General features: G+C 37.7%; 2 protein-coding genes across 3 annotated transcripts in view; one reads left to right on the top strand and one right to left on the bottom strand.

The window, feature by feature from the left end:
- LOC115233563 (wiskott-Aldrich syndrome protein family member 3) overlaps positions 1–3,085 on the top strand; it is a 19,707-nt gene extending 16,622 nt beyond the window's left edge. For both annotated transcript variants that reach the window (XM_029804057.1, XM_029804058.1), the window contains 4 exons: positions 299–600; positions 809–1,119; positions 1,249–1,668; positions 1,839–3,085. In XM_029804057.1, the coding sequence (XP_029659917.1) occupies positions 299–600; positions 809–1,119; positions 1,249–1,668; positions 1,839–2,023 (1,218 nt within the window). In that variant the 3' untranslated portion in view covers positions 2,024–3,085. The remainder of the gene's footprint in view (positions 1–298; positions 601–808; positions 1,120–1,248; positions 1,669–1,838) is intronic.
- A 3,456-nt stretch (positions 3,086–6,541) lies between these two features.
- Positions 6,542–23,392, bottom strand: part of LOC115233583 — a 58,818-nt gene continuing 41,967 nt past the window's right edge. Inside the window, exons 14-19 of the mRNA XM_029804085.1 lie at positions 21,609–21,932; positions 18,350–18,607; positions 15,620–15,733; positions 13,629–13,899; positions 12,271–12,352; positions 6,542–11,551 (exon numbers count right to left, since the gene is read on the bottom strand). Of these exons, the coding sequence (XP_029659945.1) occupies positions 10,850–11,551; positions 12,271–12,352; positions 13,629–13,899; positions 15,620–15,733; positions 18,350–18,607; positions 21,609–21,932 (1,751 nt within the window). The 3' untranslated portion in view covers positions 6,542–10,849. The remainder of the gene's footprint in view (positions 11,552–12,270; positions 12,353–13,628; positions 13,900–15,619; positions 15,734–18,349; positions 18,608–21,608; positions 21,933–23,392) is intronic.

Raw genomic sequence — 23,392 nt, 5'->3', positions numbered from 1 at the left:
TATATATATATATATTCATATATGCTATTTAACTATTGATCCAGTAAATTCTAATTTGTGACTAAATGACAAATGAGAGGATATTGTCTTTAAGATAACATTTATACTCTAATATATTCCAATTCAATCCAAATTCGCTGAGATAATATTACAACAGTCGCTGGATCAATCGTCGGGACGTTCTTGACTTTAAACCGATTGTGCTTGATTTAACATGCGATGCACCTTGATCGTTGTCTCTTTCGTGTTTCGCATTTTTAAAAAATTGCGTTCTTTTTTTTTTTTTTTGGTAAAACAGCCGCATAGGCCTCGGAATGAAGGTGGCGGCGGAGGTGGCGGCGGCAGGCACAAGAAGCGCGTAAGACAACCGCACAATACGAGGGAACGGCAACGGCAACTGGCTGTCGGCCACGGCGAGTATATCATGCCGACGCAGACGGTGCAGTATAGGGCGCCGCATAATGTGCAGCCCGGCGATGACACGCTACTGGGAATGGTGATGACGGATCCTAGGCCGCCCAGGCCTAACAGTATCGAGCTCAGGCGAAGTTACCCCCCGGAAGAGCAACATCTCTACAGCCCGCCGTCTTCCGACTACAGGTGAAAATATCGCGATAATAATAATGCAATTAATAATTTTAAAATAATACACATACACATAGATAAATTAATAATCAGAATAATATTTTTATAATTTACTCGTACTTTTAATTTTGATTTTTACTTTTTTCTGTTTTTACTTTTGACTTTAGATTTTTCTATAGATTTGTAGCGCTTTGTACAATAATTATTCGTTTTCTCGCTGCAGGGCAACGAACTACATAGCTCAAGGCTACGATGAAAACTCGTACGGATCGCATTATGCTCCGGGTCAGGTGCCGGCCGGCAGCGAAACGTATCAGAGTCCTGGCGGTCAGAGCACTCCGAGCCGTGGCGGCAGATCGCGGCCATCGCAGCCGCCACCGGCGCCACCGAGTAATGCTTCTAGCAATTCTACGCCCACGGTAGCGTCCGCCAACAACACTCCCACTAGGGGAAGATCCATGAGCACCGGTAGAGACACTCTACCACCGCCGCCCCCACCGCCAGGAGAAACCATGTCTCCTCCTTCCATGAACGGTATATTAATTATCATTCTTAATTCGTCGCAGTAGTTATATTTGAAGAAGCAAATTCTTGATTTTTAAAAATAATAATTACTAATTGAGAACTTACATTTAGCACGATCTTTATTAATATGTATTTCAGGTTCCATACCATCGCACTTGCTGAATAGGAACGGAAGTCGAACGGATAGTCCTCTACCGAGTCAACGCTCGACACCGACGCCGCCGAACCATTCGGGCCAGTTGGGCGTGGACGAAACCGACCCGGCACCCCAGGATCTTCCGCCGCCTCCGCCTACTCCGGATCCTACCCCTCCGAGACCCATCTCTCCTCCATGCAACATTCCGCCACCACCACCGCCGCCTCCCCCTCCGCCGGTTGCTAACGGCCCAACGGCGCCGTTGCCACTTACGAATGGCGACATCGCGAAAATGATCGCGACCAATCCGCCGAAGCTGAAGCCTCTGAAAAGCATTGTGGACGGTCAATTGAGGAAGCCTGTCAATCCAAATATTCCACTGGTCGATCCGCGAAACGATCTGCTCAAGGCAATTCGCGATGGTAATTTATCTCTGTTTTTATGATTTTTGATACAATCAAGAATAAAATAAATTATCTCTTTAGATTTTTTACAATCTTGATATCGGATATATATTACGAATATATCAGTACGCGCGTAGATTGTAAGAATTAATACTACTTTATTCTAATGCGATCGCCATCCTTCACAGGGATAAAGCTGCGCAAGGTGGAAAAGATCGAACAGAAGGAGGTGGAGCGCGTGAACGCGCTCAACGATGTCGCATCCATCCTAGCACGTCGCGTTGCCGTCGAATTCAGCGACAGCGATTCGGCATCGGAGAGCGAGTGCGACAGCGAAGGATGGGGCGAACAGGAGAGCAGCAATTTGGCGTGACCCAACTCCCTTCAATCCGCCGCCGCCGCCGCTACTGCCTCTTAAAGAAATGGCCGATAATTCTTTCGTTTCGACATGTCATCTCAATGTGCCCCGTCGTGCTGTAGCGAGCTGATCTATTTGGTTCGTTTATTATCTTTATGACCAATTGTTCATTTTTGAGGATCTGCGAAACGCTCACACATTAATTTAAATACGCGTTGTATATTTAAAAGTTGGATAGCCTTCAGAATTGTAGACCGAGGTAAATTCTAAGTTATAAGGTTACAAACTTCCTCTCAACAGAGATCATTTGGCACAAAGGATACGTCGCAATGTAAAGGTCTTATATACATTAATTTATTATCGTTTATCGAACAAACAAAAGCAATACATTTTAGTTTTTAGTATATTCGCTTCTTTTCTCGTGTTATTAATATGAGACAATTTAAGAGACATTTGCATTACATTTGATTATTGGTTTATTAATTTTTTACATTGGAAGCAATTTATTAAAAAATATTTACTTTGAAAGGGATGAAAGGATTCAAATTTCTGAACAAAATTTTTTTTAGACGAATCTCCAAATTTTGATGATTTTATGGAATTGTCGTCAATCATAGCATCATCTTTCTAAGTTTTACGAGTCAATCTGCAATATTGAATGAACTGGCGAGTCAACCAATGGACATAGCAATAGCATTGTTTAATTTAATCATTCTGTCCTTAGAACGTTCTCGAGGACGCGCCAATTGTGGCCAATTTAATCGCGAGCGTAGCTTTCACCGAATCGCGATTCGAGTTTCGAATGGGAACTCGTGAGCTTGCAAGAGCATACGATGCCAAGCTCACGCCCTAGTTGATAACAGAATTCGTAGATGCTGTTGATCCAGGTTAGAAAATCTTGGATAAACAGGGAAATCCTGAAAACAAAACGATTGACAGATTGAACGCCACGTTTTTTTGAAATTTTATACTTTGAAATAAAATATCTTGCATATTTCTTTGTGGTCAGCTCAAAAAAATAATTTAGAGATATTAATATTGAAGATTAATAACGTATATTATTATTTTTATAATATATTATTATTAATTAAGCTGCGCAAGGTGGAAAAGATCGAACAGAAGGAGGTGGAGCGCGTGAACGCGCTCAACGATGTCGCATCCATCCTAGCACGTCGCGTTGCCGTCGAATTCAGCGACAGCGATTCGGCATCGGAGAGCGAGTGCGACAGCGAAGGATGGGGCGAACAGGAGAGCAGCAATTTGGCGTGACCCAACTCCCTTCAATCCGCCGCCGCCGCCGCTACTGCCTCTTAAAGAAATGGCCGATAATTCTTTCGTTTCGACATGTCATCTCAATGTGCCCCGTCGTGCTGTAGCGAGCTGATCTATTTGGTTCGTTTATTATCTTTATGACCAATTGTTCATTTTTGAGGATCTGCGAAACGCTCACACATTAATTTAAATACGCGTTGTATATTTAAAAGTTGGATAGCCTTCAGAATTGTAGACCGAGGTAAATTCTAAGTTATAAGGTTACAAACTTCCTCTCAACAGAGATCATTTGGCACAAAGGATACGTCGCAATGTAAAGGTCTTATATACATTAATTTATTATCGTTTATCGAACAAACAAAAGCAATACATTTTAGTTTTTAGTATATTCGCTTCTTTTCTCGTGTTATTAATATGAGACAATTTAAGAGACATTTGCATTACATTTGATTATTGGTTTATTAATTTTTTACATTGGAAGCAATTTATTAAAAAATATTTACTTTGAAAGGGATGAAAGGATTCAAATTTCTGAACAAAATTTTTTTTAGACGAATCTCCAAATTTTGATGATTTTATGGAATTGTCGTCAATCATAGCATCATCTTTCTAAGTTTTACGAGTCAATCTGCAATATTGAATGAACTGGCGAGTCAACCAATGGACATAGCAATAGCATTGTTTAATTTAATCATTCTGTCCTTAGAACGTTCTCGAGGACGCGCCAATTGTGGCCAATTTAATCGCGAGCGTAGCTTTCACCGAATCGCGATTCGAGTTTCGAATGGGAACTCGTGAGCTTGCAAGAGCATACGATGCCAAGCTCACGCCCTAGTTGATAACAGAATTCGTAGATGCTGTTGATCCAGGTTAGAAAATCTTGGATAAACAGGGAAATCCTGAAAACAAAACGATTGACAGATTGAACGCCACGTTTTTTTGAAATTTTATACTTTGAAATAAAATATCTTGCATATTTCTTTGTGGTCAGCTCAAAAAAATAATTTAGAGATATTAATATTGAAGATTAATAACGTATATTATTATTTTTATAATATATTATTATTAATTATAATATATTATTATTAATCGTACAATTCTGTATAAATTCATCGATTAAAGATACAAAATTTTCTGGAACGTATAAAATAAAAAATATTAAACTAAATATATTAAATTTTTTTATGTATAATATTTTAGTATTCACTTGTATTTAGTATTTATAATTAACACATAATTCTGATTACAATAATCATGTTGCGAGGCATTCAAGCTGTCGACGGAATAAGCGTACGGAGAAAATGAACATCGACTTGCCGAAGTCGTGGCTCCCCGAATAGAGCGACTTCCTTCCCGGCACATTCCATAACGACGATGTACGGAGATACAGGACGATCGTACACTCACATAAACACCTGTAATAATAATAATAATGATAATAACGATAAAAAATAGTAATAATAATATATAAGCACATCTCTCTACTTACCCCATAGACGAGCGCTCCACGTTAATGCGTACATAACCGATAAGTCGAGTTAAACCAAAAGGTGCAGGCGTTAGGATGTACTCTCGCGAGCGAGACTATAAGATAAACTTCTTAATCTCGAAGTATGTTTCGTATTCATGAGAGTGAATCTTGAACTTTTATCCTTCTTCGTGTTTCCGAGTCACGATCTTCCATACTATGGCGCAGATAGAAACGTAGTACAAGATATAATGCGAAAGTAATCGCATCATTTCGAATATATCGAATCTTTTTTATTTCTGCATTTATTTGTTTTTTAAGCAATCTTATATTATATATGTTATTTTAGACGCATAATATATGACAATCATATTTATGACGAATATCTCAATTTTTTAAGAAAAAGAAAATCGATTTTTGTTTTTAAATATTCAAACGAGGTGACTACTTTTGCCGCATCTTCTGCGTGAAAATCACATAGTGTCGAGAAACCAAAATACTCCGTTAAATATAGAACAATATGTCTAAACGCGCGAGAAAGGATTAATATTTTTTAGCATATTCATTAACTCGATGGCGAAAAAAGACAGGAGAAAAGATATATATGCAACATATAATATATATGTTATTAACGCAGGAGCATAATTGCCAATCGGAGGGTAACGGGGAGGAAGAAATATACGATTGTGATTTATTTTGCATCGATGTTGACGAAGCATGACGACGACGATTCTAGATAAGACGGTATACATATATATACAGATATATATATATAATATTATAGTATATATAAAAAAATATTGATTGTTAAGATTGCTACGAAATCTCACGGTGGTGACGGAAAAAAAGAGCGTTCTTTCTCCGCTACTTCCAGGGGTTTCCTCGAAAATAAGGTCTGTAAATTTTCTTGTACGTACTATTGCGAATTTTCTGTAAGTAACGCGAAAATGGAGCGAGCGATTCTGTTGGACCAGATACATGGACACTCACAAGATTTGCTTGCAAACAAAGAAAACTAGACAAATCCAGAAATTTTCTGGCATTATGATATAAAGTTTTCTTAGAAAAGCTCTAATATATAGTCAATTTTGAGTTTTTCTTAGAAAATTCAGTAAAGTGAATTTTTAAAGTGTTTTATGTGCGTTTTTCCTTTATCTTATAAAATTAATGTAAATTTTTACGTTATTGTTCACCGGTTACTTTCTGGTTTTTAGGTAACTTTATTTTCTCGTCATGTCAATTTAATTGATTCGAACCACGTAACTGTAATTATATTTAACGTTTCAATTGTGTATAAAATATATTATGTGAAAGCGAAATATATGGCAACGATGTGTGTATGTACATTTACGCGAATCTATAAGAACACAGAAAGCTATAAGCTAGAATGTAATATTAATCAATTTCTACATACGAGGCTCGCTGAGGTGACAAGTGAACTGCCTGACGATTCAAGCTCAAGTTTAATTTATTTTGAAATGTGACCAAAATCACAAAGTAAAGAGAGGATTTAGATAAAACCGCAATTTCATGTAGATTAAACAAATTAGATTAATTCTATTAATCATTTTCAATTTCCGAAATTTAGATAAATATTATTCCGTCTGTATTAATTTCCTTATAACAGCCAAAGACATTTTACGAACGGATTATTACATCGTTCACTTCACAAAAATAATCGATAGACGATTTTGTTTAACTTTCTGGATATATCGTACTTTTCGTGTCAGATATCTATTTTTTATTTGATATAACATTATATACACGGGATGCACCAACAATTCTCTTGATAGTTGACAAAGATAGCTCTTTTATTACTTGTATTTTTTTTTAAATTGTGGATCGTATCCACACAGCGTATATATTCTTTCGAAATAGATTTATTAGTTTCACGGAAATATTGGCGCATCCGTTATACACGCGCAGTGCAGATTGAAATTAGACGTAAGAATACTAGACGTAAAGAATATTCTTAGCTATCTCGCCAATTTACGACACAGTATTTATCGGAAGTTTTTTCTAAGAAGAAAAAGAAGAGAGAGGATGTGTAAGACGGGGTTCTCTTTTGAAATGTAAGCTTCTCGATATCGTGCATTTATATGAACGAAATAAATGTAGCTGTCATCACTCGTCTCAAAACCGCGCTTTCCTATAAATTATTGTAAAGCCTTGTTGTACCTATGTGTCCACGGGTATTCCAAAGCTTATATAAAACGAAGTATGCTCGAGGTATATAGTCGATAAACGGTCGTCGGGATTGATCAGATCGATCTAGCCCGAGAGAAGAAAAAAAAAAAGAAAGATGATAAAGAAGGAAAGGACGGTCTCGGCTCGAATCTGTCTCCGGGAAAGATATATGTGAGCATCATTTACCCACACCGTTACAAATATACGATGGTATTATTAACAATAATAAATTTGTAGCAAATCTGTACAGAGCCAAATAAATCAAAAAGGTTTCATAAATATTTTTTAGATTTTTTTCCCGCTATCCAAATAACAAATGTATTTTCGATAATAATACCAATATAAATCGAAATAACTTTTAAATTATTTTAGAAAACTTACTGAAATTTTTAATTCTTTAATCTATATAACTTTATATCCTGTATAGTGATCTTTTAGTTTATATATATTTTAATTATTACACTTTTTTATAAATTTTATTTCGACGATATATTTCTCGGTGTTTCAGCGAGAGGATAGTTACACTGTGGGCCTATATAATAAAATTAACATTTTATTTGAAAAATCGAGACATACACAGATGCGAAAACAATGGTAGCACATTTTGATAGCACCGATAAATATAGACGTTGAAACGATATCTTAAGACTTTAGAGTGACTATGTGCGGGCTGAGATTGCTCGTTCGCGATCGATTGAGTCGCATAATTTTCTTCTTTTTCGCGGATACGCGCGATTAATTTTCTTCTTTATCACTCTTCTAAATTATTTGTCGAACAATAGCTTTCTCGTTTTATCGGTCGGAGTGATACAGGGTGCCCATAAAGTTTCCATCTATTTCTGCAAACTCAATATACTATTTATCTTTTATACAGAAACTGTCTAGGATTAAGTAGTAAATATTTAATATTTAATCAGTCGAGAAAATATTTTACAGATCAATAATATTCTGGGCATATTTCTGTCAATTTGCAAGCTCTATATCATGACTAAAAATTTATGATGCGCATAGCATTTATATTCTTCTTTCTTTATATAATAAACGTTCTAGAAATAGATGTAGATTCTTCTACAAACACACTGTATATACATTTAATATAACAGGAATTGAGTTTTCTTCTCCGACCGACGTTCCCTCACTTTTCGTTATATACTTTTATAAAGCGGAAATGTGTGGATATATAAATATATTTATACAAGGTGTATCGTAAAGCGCCGAAATCAATATATACTCTTTATCATACAACCTGTATAATGAAATCGCAGTGATCGTCCTCGTAATAGAGATAGGAAAAAGGAACTATCGAGGATATAACGAGGACTGATCTCCGAATAAGCCACCTACTCGCGAATTTTGATCCATCCTTTAAATCTCTCCTCCTCGTGCTAGTAAAATTGCTCTCTTTTTACCTCTAATTCATTTTCTAAATATATATATTCCCTTAATAGCGCTATGTACAAACGTAAATGAAGGATCAACATTGGTCGCAAGCTTGATAATGTAACGGATGAGCGAATGATCGAGTGAACGCATTGAGATAATAATAATTTTATACTCTCGCTATACATACAAAGGAATGCGATTAATCGAAATCAATAATCGTAATGAGGACCATCGTGATCGTGTGCATACGAAATATGGATCTCGTCGTAAGGTTTAATTCTGAATGCTCGACAGCAAATCGAGAACCGGTATATTTCTCGTTGAGTGTAGAAATATTCGTGGCATTTTATTATTGGCACTGGGATGCTTCCTCTTTGATTTGATTCATTTTCCGTCTCGTTCTTAAAAATTGCATTGTGTTAACGATAGAAACGGATATCGACTCTATCAACTGATATCGACTCTATCAACTAACGTAAGAAATCGCAAATATTCTCTGTTTCTCGTACAATGCTTCCATTAATTACAATATCTATTCAATTAAAATTACAAAAGCATCGATTGCTTGATTAATCGTCGCTCGATGACGCTACGACATTCTTGATGGAAACTTTCAGATTGCAAGTTCCTTTTTATGCTTTTATTTGTATATCAGTGTAAAGTGATGATGTGTTGCGAGTCTCGAGACGTTATCATTGGCACCATTATCAATCGCTCTTCTTTTCTATTAGAAATGGATCAGCCTTTTTTGTAATGTCATTTCGTTATGCAACTCGACTTAAGCTATGCTTACTATTAATAAATTGGGGATTCGTTGATCCATGGAAAAACCTTTCAGCCGAAATTATGCACGTTCTCTCTTTCTTTCTCTCTTTTGATATAAATTGAGATCATATCCAAAGGCGTCGATGTCCCTTTCGACAATATTTCGAAAATTTATTCTCTGTAATATACGCGATTAATCTCGTTTTTCTCATTTGGCACAATGTCATAGAGGTGAATGATATACTTGCGACAAAACCTTATGCGCGAGATATATTCGTCTCTTTTTTCCATGCATTTGAAGAATTACAGATATGAAAAGAATTTCACGATTATATATATTTATATTATTAAATTCATCCGATTAATAACAAGATGCGAGATTTATATATGCCATGACGAAAAGTAAGGCAAGTATTCTCTCTTAGTAAATTGATATTTGCAAACAAATGTTAAAAATTTTGATATATTTCTCGAAATTTTTTTTTAAATTTTTATATTACACAATTATAATCGGTTTTCGATAGCACGTGGGATCTAAGCGAAATTTCATAATTTGATTTATTCGATTATCGTATATCCGCTGAGAAAAAATTGTATCCTTCGTCTCTTTTCACATATATGTTATATATTAATATATATATATATATACGATAAAATTTAAACAATGCAAAGTTGAACAAAGACACAACAACGTACTCTAAATATTACTTTCCGTTACATTCGCCGAGAACTTGAAATCATCGCCTATCCTTTCAAACCCCTTATTAAAAAAAATCGCTAGAGAAAAGTAATATTAATTAGAATTATTGTATCATTATTGTAATAAATTAGATTGATAATTCTTTATCAGCGATTACCAAAAATAAAATTCGCATAATAAATGTGCATTATTATTGCTTTATCGAATTGTATGATATACACAAATTATGTAAATATAATGAGAATTAAAATATAAGAATATTTTATTATTCTGATTCTTGAAGAGAATTAATCATGTGTTTCATGAGTTGAGAAAGGATTAAACGGTCGATAACAGTTGATCTTGCAATAAGACTCACCCTCGGCAAACGATTGATAAACATCTCACACAGCAACGGCCAAATCGAGGACTTTTGCAACGACAGAGGGTTGCCTTAATACGATCGCGAGATATATAGAGTGTCGCAAAAGAAGGTGAATATGAACAAAGCAACGTTTCATATTCTTCGCGTTCGATCTTTTTTTTTTCTTTAGAAGAAAAGATAGAAACAGTCTTTGTGTATATATGTATGTGTATGCGAATCTGTGCAAACTGACATCAAATGTCGAGCTTTATTAGATTCATTTGAGACTTTTGTTAACATTTTCATCTGTGCTTCTATCTAGATACAATCTTCCCAAATAATATAAACATCTGAAAGATGTCCGATTAAATTAAGATATCTTTCAGATTTTCGTATCATCTGAATTTGCCTTACTAAAGTCATCGTCAATCTAAAGAAGTCCGTCGACAGCAATGGCGACACCTCTTCTTTAATCCCCTCCCCGTAAACCTGAGGAAAATCCTGAGAGAGCAACGTCTCTTGATATTTCAAACATTTTCGATTCTTCCTTCATCCAGATGTGATCTTCATTCTTGTACCGCTGGTTAACATTAGTCGTTTTCATCTTGAATAAGAGATGGCAACGTTTCCGACTCCCATCTGAGAACCTGAGGAAAATTCTGAGCGGTGCGTATCTTGTTCTCGAGTATTTTTAAATCCCGTTCTTCAATACGGATATGATCTTCACTCTTGTTCCACGCTAATGTCCACCGTCCTGACCCTGGACGAGTCCGTGGGCAACAGTTGTAAACGTTCAGGCTCCGCGTCCAGCATGATGATGCACATAAAGCTCTTACCGGACGCCTGATCCCTGGGATAGATGGTCACCGGCGCAAACTTATCCACCGAGCCATCCACGTAGGAACAGAGCTTCCGGTAGACCTGGGGAAAGTGTCTTCTTAAAGAAACTCCTCTGAGCCTGAGCTGCCGCTGGATGTTGTTGAAACTGATTTCGCGGGCCCTCCGCGGTGTGTTCTGACCATTGTTTCCGGGTAACGATGTCAGCACCAGGGTTTCCGGCGAGTCCATCTCCCGAGTGATATTACAGGGCGACGCGGGCATCTGCTGTCTTCTGGCCTGCGGTGATGCCGAAGACGAGGAAACGTGCTTCGTCGCTCCATCGAGTCTGATCTTCGCGCATCGGGATACCAATTGTCGTTCCCACCTAACAGCACCGCTGGTTGGCACCTCGCTGACTACGCACACCGCTACGTAAAGCACCAGTCGAGCCTCTGGATTGTACGTCTTGCAGAGGCGCATCAGTTCGGCGTATAGCTCGGCGCCCATCTCGCCGGGCAGTAAATCCGACCATCGCACGTAGGTGGGCTCGCCAAGGTCGGCGAAGCCGTTGCCGACGAAGCGCTCGGCCGATTGTGTTGATCGATGCTTTGGAATATCAAGATGATATCATGAAATATTAATGAATGATTTAGTATAGGAGAATGATGTTATATTGAACGAGGGGACGCAAATTCGTTCTCACTTTCCTCCGTCATCATTACCGAGAGCCAGAGCGAGAGACGCGTTAAGCACAATAACGTGATAATTATAAGCAAGCCGTATGAGCGTGATGATAGTGATCGGCGTGATATATTTCTTAATAACGCACTTACATATCCCTCCCCCCTTCTATAACCCTAGCAAAAATCTAAATTTCTTTGCCGTTAATTAGCATTTCGCTTGTGTCAGTGGTGGCTTCACAACTTTGTACCTAAAGCAATTGTCTAAAAAAACTAAAGCATTAAAAAGCAACTTGGATAATTACAATATATTGAAATCCATTAGAAAAGAAATCCATATCTAATTAAAATCATAAATAAATATCAAGTTATAATCTACAGAAATAATTAGTTATAGTGAGTAATCTAGTTGTAATACGGAAATAGTGAATTTTAACGATATTAAATACTGATAGAAGAAATAAAAAGATACATATATACATATATATGTATTTGAGATTTAAAATTATATTGTAAAGTGAGTGAGCACTCGTTGAATATAGATTACAATTACGAAAAGCATTGTTACACAATAGGAGTGATTGGATACTATTGTATAATATCATAAATTTGCATAGGAGCGAATTAAATCTGCATCCAACCCACCCCATCGAGCTTGACATCGAGCTGTGCACGTGCCATCAATGTGCACAGAAGCACAAAAAGTCTGTACTCTTTTTTACGCTTTCTGCATTAAAAGCAAAATATGCATATATATTTAAACCTTCTAAAAGAAATGAAACGTTAACCGCTCTATAAATCCTTCGATGAAATTTATAACATTGTGTTTTTATAAGTTCGATAATTTATAATCAAACATCTTCAATCAAATTATACAGAAAGATGGAAACAGATTGCGGGAAAGTGTAAAACAGCGCTATTAAAAAGAGTGACAGACTTGTAGAGAAAGATTACAAGAGAAAAAATACAAGAGAGAGTGTGTCGAGAGTCTTGATGATGATTGTTGCCTTACGATCTCCGTCTCGGCTCGTGTTATTAATCACACGCGCTCGCCTAATCATTCGCGCGATAAGCAGCGAGCGGCTGCTGCGATGACCGGCCACGGCCAAACTTGTCCTCGGATTCGGGGGTGGGTACGACCCCGCGAGGGGCTTTACACGCCCTTAGGCTCGCCTCTGTAAAGGTGTAAAAGAACGTAAGTTCGGCGAAGGAGGGAAGGCATCGAGACACGCGTTATTGCCTCTTCTTGGTGTGTCAGATGACGTTCTCGCATATATCGACAAGTTGATGATTGACTCAGAGGCTGAAGAGTCCAGACTCTCGAGTTAAAAAATAAAATTTCTAATCTTGCGTAATTTTATCTTCTTTGTGGTTTTTAATGATGAAATTAAGATTCTTTAAGAGTATTTAGAGTGACAGAGAGATCTCTTTTGTCAAAGTAATTTTTTTACTTTTGCGGCGATAATAATGTAAGAATGTAGGGATGTATATATACATATGATATGATGTATGTAATTTTGAGTATCATTCGTGCGCGAATCTGGTTCCTCGTTCAAGTTACGGGTGCAGTCTCCGCGAGTGAAAGGTGAGGCGACGAGGCGAAGAGAAACGCAAATTACTGCTTTTACATCGCGAAGCAGAATATACGTATTAATCGATCCCGTGTACATCGAGATGTGTCCCGAAAAACGTATATACACCGCGTATTTTTATTGCGCCAAAAGAGAGGAAAAATAAAATTTTAAAGAAATGAAGTTTCTCTTCTGAAAATACATAATGGGAAAATTTTCTGCGAAAAATCATTTTGACAAAACAAATATTTTAAAAATAAAATAAAATGAAATGGATATCTTGTTGCGACAAATTTGGTCGTCGGCGTAGATAGATCCTTACGAGACACTCGATGCGCACGCGTTCGCTCTTCGGGGTACGAAGAATAGGACGTCGTACGATAGAGATTGATCGTCTCTTGATAGGATCTGCCGATCGGAACGAAAACTTACATAGTCCTCCTACCTTGGAGGTCTTGGCGTAGGTCGCTGCAGCTCTTCCCGGCTTTCGCCTGGCCGACGGCGGCGTTCGTATGGCGATGACGGATGGCGGACGTGGCGGTCACGACGGGTCCTCCCGGACCAGGACTCGGAGTACGCGACGCGGGTGGCAGTCCCAGGAGGGAGTCGAGTACGTCCTCCAGGGTTGTGGAGCCCGGGCTCGGTTTGTTCCGCAGAAGAGCTGCCGTCGCCATCGCCTCGTCCGTATCGCTCTGGCCCGATCCTGATCATCGGTATCATGCGGGGGTAAAGAAGAGACAGAGAGGTTTGCGTCATCCTCTTGGCCTCGAAAGTGTACGTGCGGGCATGTTGTGTATATATGTAAGTATGTATGTATGTATGTATGTAAGTATGTATGTATGTGCGTGTATTTCTTGAAGGTGAAAACGAGAGAGAGAGAAAGATAAGTTTCTCATTTTTTCCATATTAATCCTGTGATTAATAATAAAGCCATCATTTTCTCGTAGTTCTTTTAACGTGATATCGTTAATCTCCTTTTACAAAGCGGGCCATATCTATGTATGATTATGTGTACATCTATATCGGAGTGCAAATCGAATAGTCCTTTCAAACTTTTTATTGGCTTCAGCTTAAGAACATAAAGCGGTCCATTCCTGCCCCATTCCTGCACCTTTATATTAATTTTGTTAATTTTCTCCTTTCCTAAAAAAAGTATTCGTTCCTCGTATCAGGGAGAGAGAGAGATAAGTTCTTTGTAATCTTCATCAATGATAAATGCGACAAATCATATGATATATTAACTGCAGTTGCCTGAACTTGCAGTACAAAAGATAAGTACATTTAGCTAGATAGATCAAGTTTTCAAGATTGCAAATTATCAATATTTAATGTCATCGATTGTGCTTTACGCGCGCATAAGTATGACTATCGAATTATAAATAGAAAGAAAATAACTCTTGACTCGTAGCCAAGAAGGCAACAAAATTCTGCAGCACTTACCGTGACACAAGCAGAACATAGTGGTACACAATGTGATCGAAGAAAAAGATTCGCGCAAAAGTGACCGTGCTATTGTATCGGCTATTTAAGAAAAAAATGCATATACAAACATGCATGATATTTACATGTGTCGCTAAACTTTTGAATATCCAATAAGATTTACTTATTTTTATTTACATTACTTCGTTCATTTACCAATTAAGATTATGAAAATAACCGATTTAATTAAAATCAAAGTATGCATACAAAAGTGAGAGAAAAAAAAATAATGATCGAAAGAAAGACAGAGATGAACGCAGGAGCAAACAAGTTTACGGAGAGACCACAAATAATAATGACAATAATTTATTTTTGTCGCTAAGGGTAATAATTACGCTCTACACAGACAAATAATAATCGTTGACGTGTGTCCGGACAATAAGTACGGAACCGTTCGAAAAAGAAAGAAAGAAAGAGAGACAGGCGGGAGAATCGGGCACGCAGAATCGTCGCGGGACCATCGCTTCCGTTCGTCCCATCATTCAGACGAACAAATTTATTTCTATAATCGCGCAATATACATCAATCACAAAATAAAAGATCTTTAAGGCACAGAGCAAGGGAGAAGACGAGATGCGCGCGGACGATTCTGCGGGCTTCGGGGTGTCGTAATTAAAATAGTAACAATAATAATATACTTAAAAAATAATAATAATGATAATAATAACGATAATGATGATAATAATAATATATCAACGCACTTGCAACACATAATGAACGATGTGCGCGTTTCGCATAATTAAACCTAATTAATACACGTATGTACGCACCTGTACAGATTCTACAGGCGTTAACGTAAAGTGGACAGTTTTACAGTAAACATACACGAATGCAAATAACTACTGACAAAAGTGGACGAGGAGAGGTGAGGGGGAGATAGTTAAATTAATCCGAAATTAATATCTCGCATAATATGGTACTGGGAGAGCGCCTTTTAATCATACTCTTATCAGCAAAAAGAGGAGGGGAGCTCTTCCGTCTCAACAGCTCGCCGGAGTAGAAGTTGCGTTGATCCTCGGCGGCCACCTGATGAACGTCCATCACGCTCCTAGCGGACTCTGCGACAGGTCAGGTCGTTTGTCTTCGTCAGTATGAGATACCAGATAACGCGAACAAAGTTGATAAGAGAAAACGATGAGAGAGGCCAGAGAACGATCGTGAATTAAGACGTTATTTCCAAATCGCCATTCGTATTTTTAGAAAGTAAAGATTCCATAGCTTTTTGTCAAATATCTAATTTACCTGATAAAGAATAAGTTTTTGCTCATTTCTTTAGACAAATCCAAACAACGTTTTGTCAAGGCCAATTCTAGTCGTTATAGTACAGGTATCATCACTTTGTGGATATGCATGATCCAGACATAAGTCTTCTTTTTGTTTTATACAAAACGGTCCATTTCAGGCGCTTTTCGCATAAAATAACAAAAGAAAGGAGATACCGGAAATGGCCTTGACATCATTGCTTAGATTAACATAATTTCCGTTTTTTATCTCAAAATGTGGATGTAATACAATTTGGCTCTTTGCGTGCGTTATTATATTAAAGTGACGATATTAAATGGAAAATGATTGTGTTGATCGATGCTTTGGAATATCAAGATGATATCATGAAATATTAATGAATGATTTAGTATAGGAGAATGATGTTATATTGAACGAGGGGACGCAAATTCGTTCTCACTTTCCTCCGTCATCATTACCGAGAGCCAGAGCGAGAGACGCGTTAAGCACAATAACGTGATAATTATAAGCAAGCCGTATGAGCGTGATGATAGTGATCGGCGTGATATATTTCTTAATAACGCACTTACATATCCCTCCCCCCTTCTATAACCCTAGCAAAAATCTAAATTTCTTTGCCGTTAATTAGCATTTCGCTTGTGTCAGTGGTGGCTTCACAACTTTGTACCTAAAGCAATTGTCTAAAAAAACTAAAGCATTAAAAAGCAACTTGGATAATTACAATATATTGAAATCCATTAGAAAAGAAATCCATATCTAATTAAAATCATAAATAAATATCAAGTTATAATCTACAGAAATAATTAGTTATAGTGAGTAATCTAGTTGTAATACGGAAATAGTGAATTTTAACGATATTAAATACTGATAGAAGAAATAAAAAGATACATATATACATATATATGTATTTGAGATTTAAAATTATATTGTAAAGTGAGTGAGCACTCGTTGAATATAGATTACAATTACGAAAAGCATTGTTACACAATAGGAGTGATTGGATACTATTGTATAATATCATAAATTTGCATAGGAGCGAATTAAATCTGCATCCAACCCACCCCATCGAGCTTGACATCGAGCTGTGCACGTGCCATCAATGTGCACAGAAGCACAAAAAGTCTGTACTCTTTTTTACGCTTTCTGCATTAAAAGCAAAATATGCATATATATTTAAACCTTCTAAAAGAAATGAAACGTTAACCGCTCTATAAATCCTTCGATGAAATTTATAACATTGTGTTTTTATAAGTTCGATAATTTATAATCAAACATCTTCAATCAAATTATACAGAAAGATGGAAACAGATTGCGGGAAAGTGTAAAACAGCGCTATTAAAAAGAGTGACAGACTTGTAGAGAAAGATTACAAGAGAAAAAATACAAGAGAGAGTGTGTCGAGAGTCTTGATGATGATTGTTGCCTTACGATCTCCGTCTCGGCTCGTGTTATTAATCACACGCGCTCGCCTAATCATTCGCGCGATAAGCAGCGAGCGGCTGCTGCGATGACCGGCCACGGCCAAACTTGTCCTCGGATTCGGGGGTGGGTACGACCCCGCGAGGGGCTTTACACGCCCTTAGGCTCGCCTCTGTAAAGGTGTAAAAGAACGTAAGTTCGGCGAAGGAGGGAAAGCATCGAGACACGCGTTATTGCCTCTTCTTGGTGTGTCAGATGACGTTCTCGCATATATCGACAAGTTGATGATTGACTCAGAGGCTGAAGAGTCCAGACTCTCGAGTTAAAAAATAAAATTTCTAATCTTGCGTAATTTTATCTTCTTTGTGGTTTTTAATGATGAAATTAAGATTCTTTAAGAGTATTTAGAGTGACAGAGAGATCTCTTTTGTCAAAGTAATTTTTTTACTTTTGCGGCGATAATAATGTAAGAATGTAGGGATGTATATATACATATGATATGATGTATGTAATTTTGAGTATCATTCGTGCGCGAATCTGGTTCCTCGTTCAAGTTACGGGTGCAGTCTCCGCGAGTGAAAGGTGAGGCGACGAGGCGAAGAGAAACGCAAATTACTGCTTTTACATCGCGAAGCAGAATATACGTATTAATCGATCCCGTGTACATCGAGATGTGTCCCGAAAAACGTATATACACCGCGTATTTTTATTGCGCCAAAAGAGAGGAAAAATAAAATTTTAAAGAAATGAAGTTTCTCTTCTGAAAATACATAATGGGAAAATTTTCTGCGAAAAATCATTTTGACAAAACAAATATTTTAAAAATAAAATAAAATGAAATGGATATCTTGTTGCGACAAATTTGGTCGTCGGCGTAGATAGATCCTTACGAGACACTCGATGCGCACGCGTTCGCTCTTCGGGGTACGAAGAATAGGACGTCGTACGATAGAGATTGATCGTCTCTTGATAGGATCTGCCGATCGGAACGAAAACTTACATAGTCCTCCTACCTTGGAGGTCTTGGCGTAGGTCGCTGCAGCTCTTCCCGGCTTTCGCCTGGCCGACGGCGGCGTTCGTATGGCGATGACGGATGGCGGACGTGGCGGTCACGACGGGTCCTCCCGGACCAGGACTCGGAGTACGCGACGCGGGTGGCAGTCCCAGGAGGGAGTCGAGTACGTCCTCCAGGGTTGTGGAGCCCGGGCTCGGTTTGTTCCGCAGAAGAGCTGCCGTCGCCATCGCCTCGTCCGTATCGCTCTGGCCCGATCCTGATCATCGGTATCATGCGGGGGTAAAGAAGAGACAGAGAGGTTTGCGTCATCCTCTTGGCCTCGAAAGTGTACGTGCGGGCATGTTGTGTATATATGTAAGTATGTATGTATGTATGTATGTAAGTATGTATGTATGTGCGTGTATTTCTTGAAGGTGAAAACGAGAGAGAGAGAAAGATAAGTTTCTCATTTTTTCCATATTAATCCTGTGATTAATAATAAAGCCATCATTTTCTCGTAGTTCTTTTAACGTGATATCGTTAATCTCCTTTTACAAAGCGGGCCATATCTATGTATGATTATGTGTACATCTATATCGGAGTGCAAATCGAATAGTCCTTTCAAACTTTTTATTGGCTTCAGCTTAAGAACATAAAGCGGTCCATTCCTGCCCCATTCCTGCACCTTTATATTAATTTTGTTAATTTTCTCCTTTCCTAAAAAAAGTATTCGTTCCTCGTATCAGGGAGAGAGAGAGATAAGTTCTTTGTAATCTTCATCAATGATAAATGCGACAAATCATATGATATATTAACTGCAGTTGCCTGAACTTGCAGTACAAAAGATAAGTACATTTAGCTAGATAGATCAAGTTTTCAAGATTGCAAATTATCAATATTTAATGTCATCGATTGTGCTTTACGCGCGCATAAGTATGACTATCGAATTATAAATAGAAAGAAAATAACTCTTGACTCGTAGCCAAGAAGGCAACAAAATTCTGCAGCACTTACCGTGACACAAGCAGAACATAGTGGTACACAATGTGATCGAAGAAAAAGATTCGCGCAAAAGTGACCGTGCTATTGTATCGGCTATTTAAGAAAAAAATGCATATACAAACATGCATGATATTTACATGTGTCGCTAAACTTTTGAATATCCAATAAGATTTACTTATTTTTATTTACATTACTTCGTTCATTTACCAATTAAGATTATGAAAATAACCGATTTAATTAAAATCAAAGTATGCATACAAAAGTGAGAGAAAAAAAAATAATGATCGAAAGAAAGACAGAGATGAACGCAGGAGCAAACAAGTTTACGGAGAGACCACAAATAATAATGACAATAATTTATTTTTGTCGCTAAGGATAATAATTACGCTCTACACAGACAAATAATAATCGTTGACGTGTGTCCGGACAATAAGTACGGAACCGTTCGAAAAAGAAAGAAAGAAAGAGAGACAGGCGGGAGAATCGGGCACGCAGAATCGTCGCGGGACCATCGCTTCCGTTCGTCCCATCATTCAGACGAACAAATTTATTTCTATAATCGCGCAATATACATCAATCACAAAATAAAAGATCTTTAAGGCACAGAGCAAGGGAGAAGACGAGATGCGCGCGGACGATTCTGCGGGCTTCGGGGTGTCGTAATTAAAATAGTAACAATAATAATATACTTAAAAAATAATAATAATGATAATAATAACGATAATGATGATAATAATAATATATCAACGCACTTGCAACACATAATGAACGATGTGCGCGTTTCGCATAATTAAACCTAATTAATACACGTATGTACGCACCTGTACAGATTCTACAGGCGTTAACGTAAAGTGGACAGTTTTACAGTAAACATACACGAATGCAAATAACTACTGACAAAAGTGGACGAGGAGAGGTGAGGGGGAGATAGTTAAATTAATCCGAAATTAATATCTCGCATAATATGGTACTGGGAGAGCGCCTTTTAATCATACTCTTATCAGCAAAAAGAGGAGGGGAGCGGAGAGTCGTCAACACGTATCGTAAACAAAGTAAGAAAGTGTACTCTACAAAATTCATCACGATGAGTTCTCTCGCATGAGCGACGACGAGAGTGAGAAGAACGAGTGAATGAGAGACGAGAAAACGCGCGTGGAATGGAGAGAATTTACTATAAAGTTCTCGCTGCGCGAAAAGTCTGCGAAAAGCGCGACTCGAGAATACTTCTTCCATATTTTTGATCCCTTTCTTTTTTCCTCGAGAAATAATGTTGTTGAATGTAAATTTACTCTAGTCTCAGTAAATTCCATAGAGTTAAAATAATCGTTATTAAATATCAACGCAATAAGAGTTTATTTTATCTCCATTATCTTGAGTCTCGTCATTTGATCAAGCCTGAGTGACTATTTAAAAGTTTCACTCTTCTAAGTTATCCTCAATAATAAAAATTTCTAATGAATTAAATCAGATGTATTATTCGCAAAGAATTTTACTATCGGGATTCAGTTTCGAGCGTCAGAAAGCTCTCAAACGGATATACACAGTCTTATCGTCTTATCTGTTTCGCAAGAGAACGAGAGTATACATATATATGTATATGTGGGCTCGAGTCGGCTTTGCAAATTAATTAATCGAATCCTGGAAGCTGGATTAAGCCTCGCGTACTTGCGACTCGCGTGAGCGCGCGACGTAAACTGACGAAAACGAGAACAAAGGGAGATAACGATTATCGATATGTGGGCGTAAGCTCTAATCGCCGTCACGTTGACGATAAAAAGCTCGCAGACCGGAGAAAGAGAGAATTATGAAAGTGCTTCCGGGGATTCTGCGCCTACGTCAACGAGATGAAAGCGCGACGAGCGAACGTCACCCTTTTAAAGGGCGTCTATGCATCATTCTATAGAGTAACTCGTAAAAACGGGATCGTAGATGAATGGAGCCATTTTACGATGAATGCGAGAGAAAGAATTTCTGCGCATAAAAATTTACGCTGTGATTTAATTCCTTAGTTAAACCGTTAATATTAAATATTAATCAATATTAATATTAATATTAATATTAATATTAATATTAATATTGATTAATATCGTTTCTACGCTTCTTTTTCTCGGATTCCGCCAAAAATTAATTACACTGTTTAATACGAGATTCGAATATCGATCTCCGACCGGAGGAGGCTCTCCCCGTGGATCGTCTTCGTCAACTTTGCGCGCTCGGCGACAGCGCGGAATAGTAGCCGAAAGTTTTGCGCGTCCGCTAGGCGAGCAGCAACTCACCGCGGTGATGACGCTGCTGCTGCTGCTGTTGCTGGCGATGCTGATGACGTTGATGATGATGGTGATGATGATGATAGTGAGAGGAGGATGTGGGCGACGGGCCGGCCGAGGACGTCTGATGGTGACGCAAGTCGTCCCGGCTGGGCGTCAGGTCCAGGTAGAGGCCGGAAGCGGCCGAGTCCTGGCAGCTGCAGGACTCGGTGCCGGCCGCGTTGCAGCAGTCACCCGCCTCCTGGTCGGTCGCCAGGCTCATAGGCGTCTCCGGCGAGTCCACGGGCCGCGTGCCGACAAACGAGCTCTCCATCCAGCACAGCTTCACGCTCCCTTCGAGGTACCGACACAAGTGCGATTAGGCCCGGGTCATCAACGACCCTTCGAGGCTACTTTAGACTACTCTTATCGGTTTTCCAATTCTTCTTCAAAAAATCCTACTTTCTCTCGTGTGTATAGAATTTACTTTTAAAATTTTCAAATTTTTTCAAAATGTGCGTCGGTTTTCCGATCCAATATATGTAATGAAATATCTCATAACATTTCGTATTGTATATATATAAAAATATTATATTTCAAAGATTTACAAAAATTGATAGTCGATTTTATAAAGCAAATTGAAGATTCATAATCAAAAAATTTATTCTTCAAATATTTGTGACTAGAGCAAAATTGTTTTGATACGTTCCATTTTTTCTGCAGTTGTAAAAAAAAAACACGTTGCATCTACGAAATTTATTTTCGCACAAAAGATAAAAGCTCAATAAATAACTATACCGTCTTTAAGCGCGCAAAAGCATTCTGAAGAAAGCTATTGTGCATACATATTACATAATACCGTGGGGATGTATAATCTCTTTTGTTAAGGCTCTCTTAAATAATTAGGATCCGGCGATGCGGGCATTAACTTTTATTGACCGCCTTAATCGCCTTAAGTAGCAGAAGCACTATACGGGTATATCGGAATAATAAAGAAAACTAAAAATAATTGCAAATAGATTGACGAGTACGATGATGTAATTATATGTATCTGTAGAAAATAATATATCCAATTTATATTTAAATATTATATAATATTTGTATAAGAATAAATCTTTTATGAGCGCGCGCGCGTGCGTAAATCTATCTTAAAAAGTAATATTAGTATATAAAGCTGACATATATAAAAGTTTTGTTAATACCAAATTGTATGAAAAAAGTGAGAAGTAAGAAGCGAATTATTTTCATTGTCTATATTATTATCAGTGTTAGTATGTGTTAGTGTCACATAAAGTAGTTGAAATACGCAAAATTGCATCAATTCATCAAATTTCTATCAGAAAGATAACAACTTTATCAAAGTTTCAGTGACACGACAGAACTTTATAATTGCGACTTTACGTAAAGTCTTTCACTAATTTCCTTTTATCAATTATTCAATTTATTTCCAATCATATCTCACTAGGAAATGACTCGAATGCGAATTCGCTCGCATTGAGAAGATGAAAAGAGGAGGAAGGCCGGGACGGGGTGTCCGAATTTCAGGGTAATCTATTTCGGTGGCGACGGCTACGAGACACTATCGAAATAGCAACGACTTGTCTCGACATGATATACTCTCGAATCACTGCACAGTGTCGAGATTGTCTAAGACGAGAAGGTCATGATGTGCTACCTCAAATCATTTAGATTTCGAAATACAGTAGTTGTGCGTTTCCAAATTGAAACATAGTTTGTATTACGTTAAAGACTGACATAAAGTCATCATACAATTCATGGCGATTATTATGTTCCAAAATGTTTTTTTTTTTTTT

Source organism: Formica exsecta, unplaced genomic scaffold, assembly GCF_003651465.1.
Source record: "Formica exsecta isolate Colony F162 unplaced genomic scaffold, ASM365146v1 scaffold178, whole genome shotgun sequence".
NCBI lineage: Eukaryota > Metazoa > Arthropoda > Insecta > Hymenoptera > Formicidae > Formica > Formica exsecta.
This window is presented reverse-complemented; position numbering and strand designations above follow the sequence as displayed.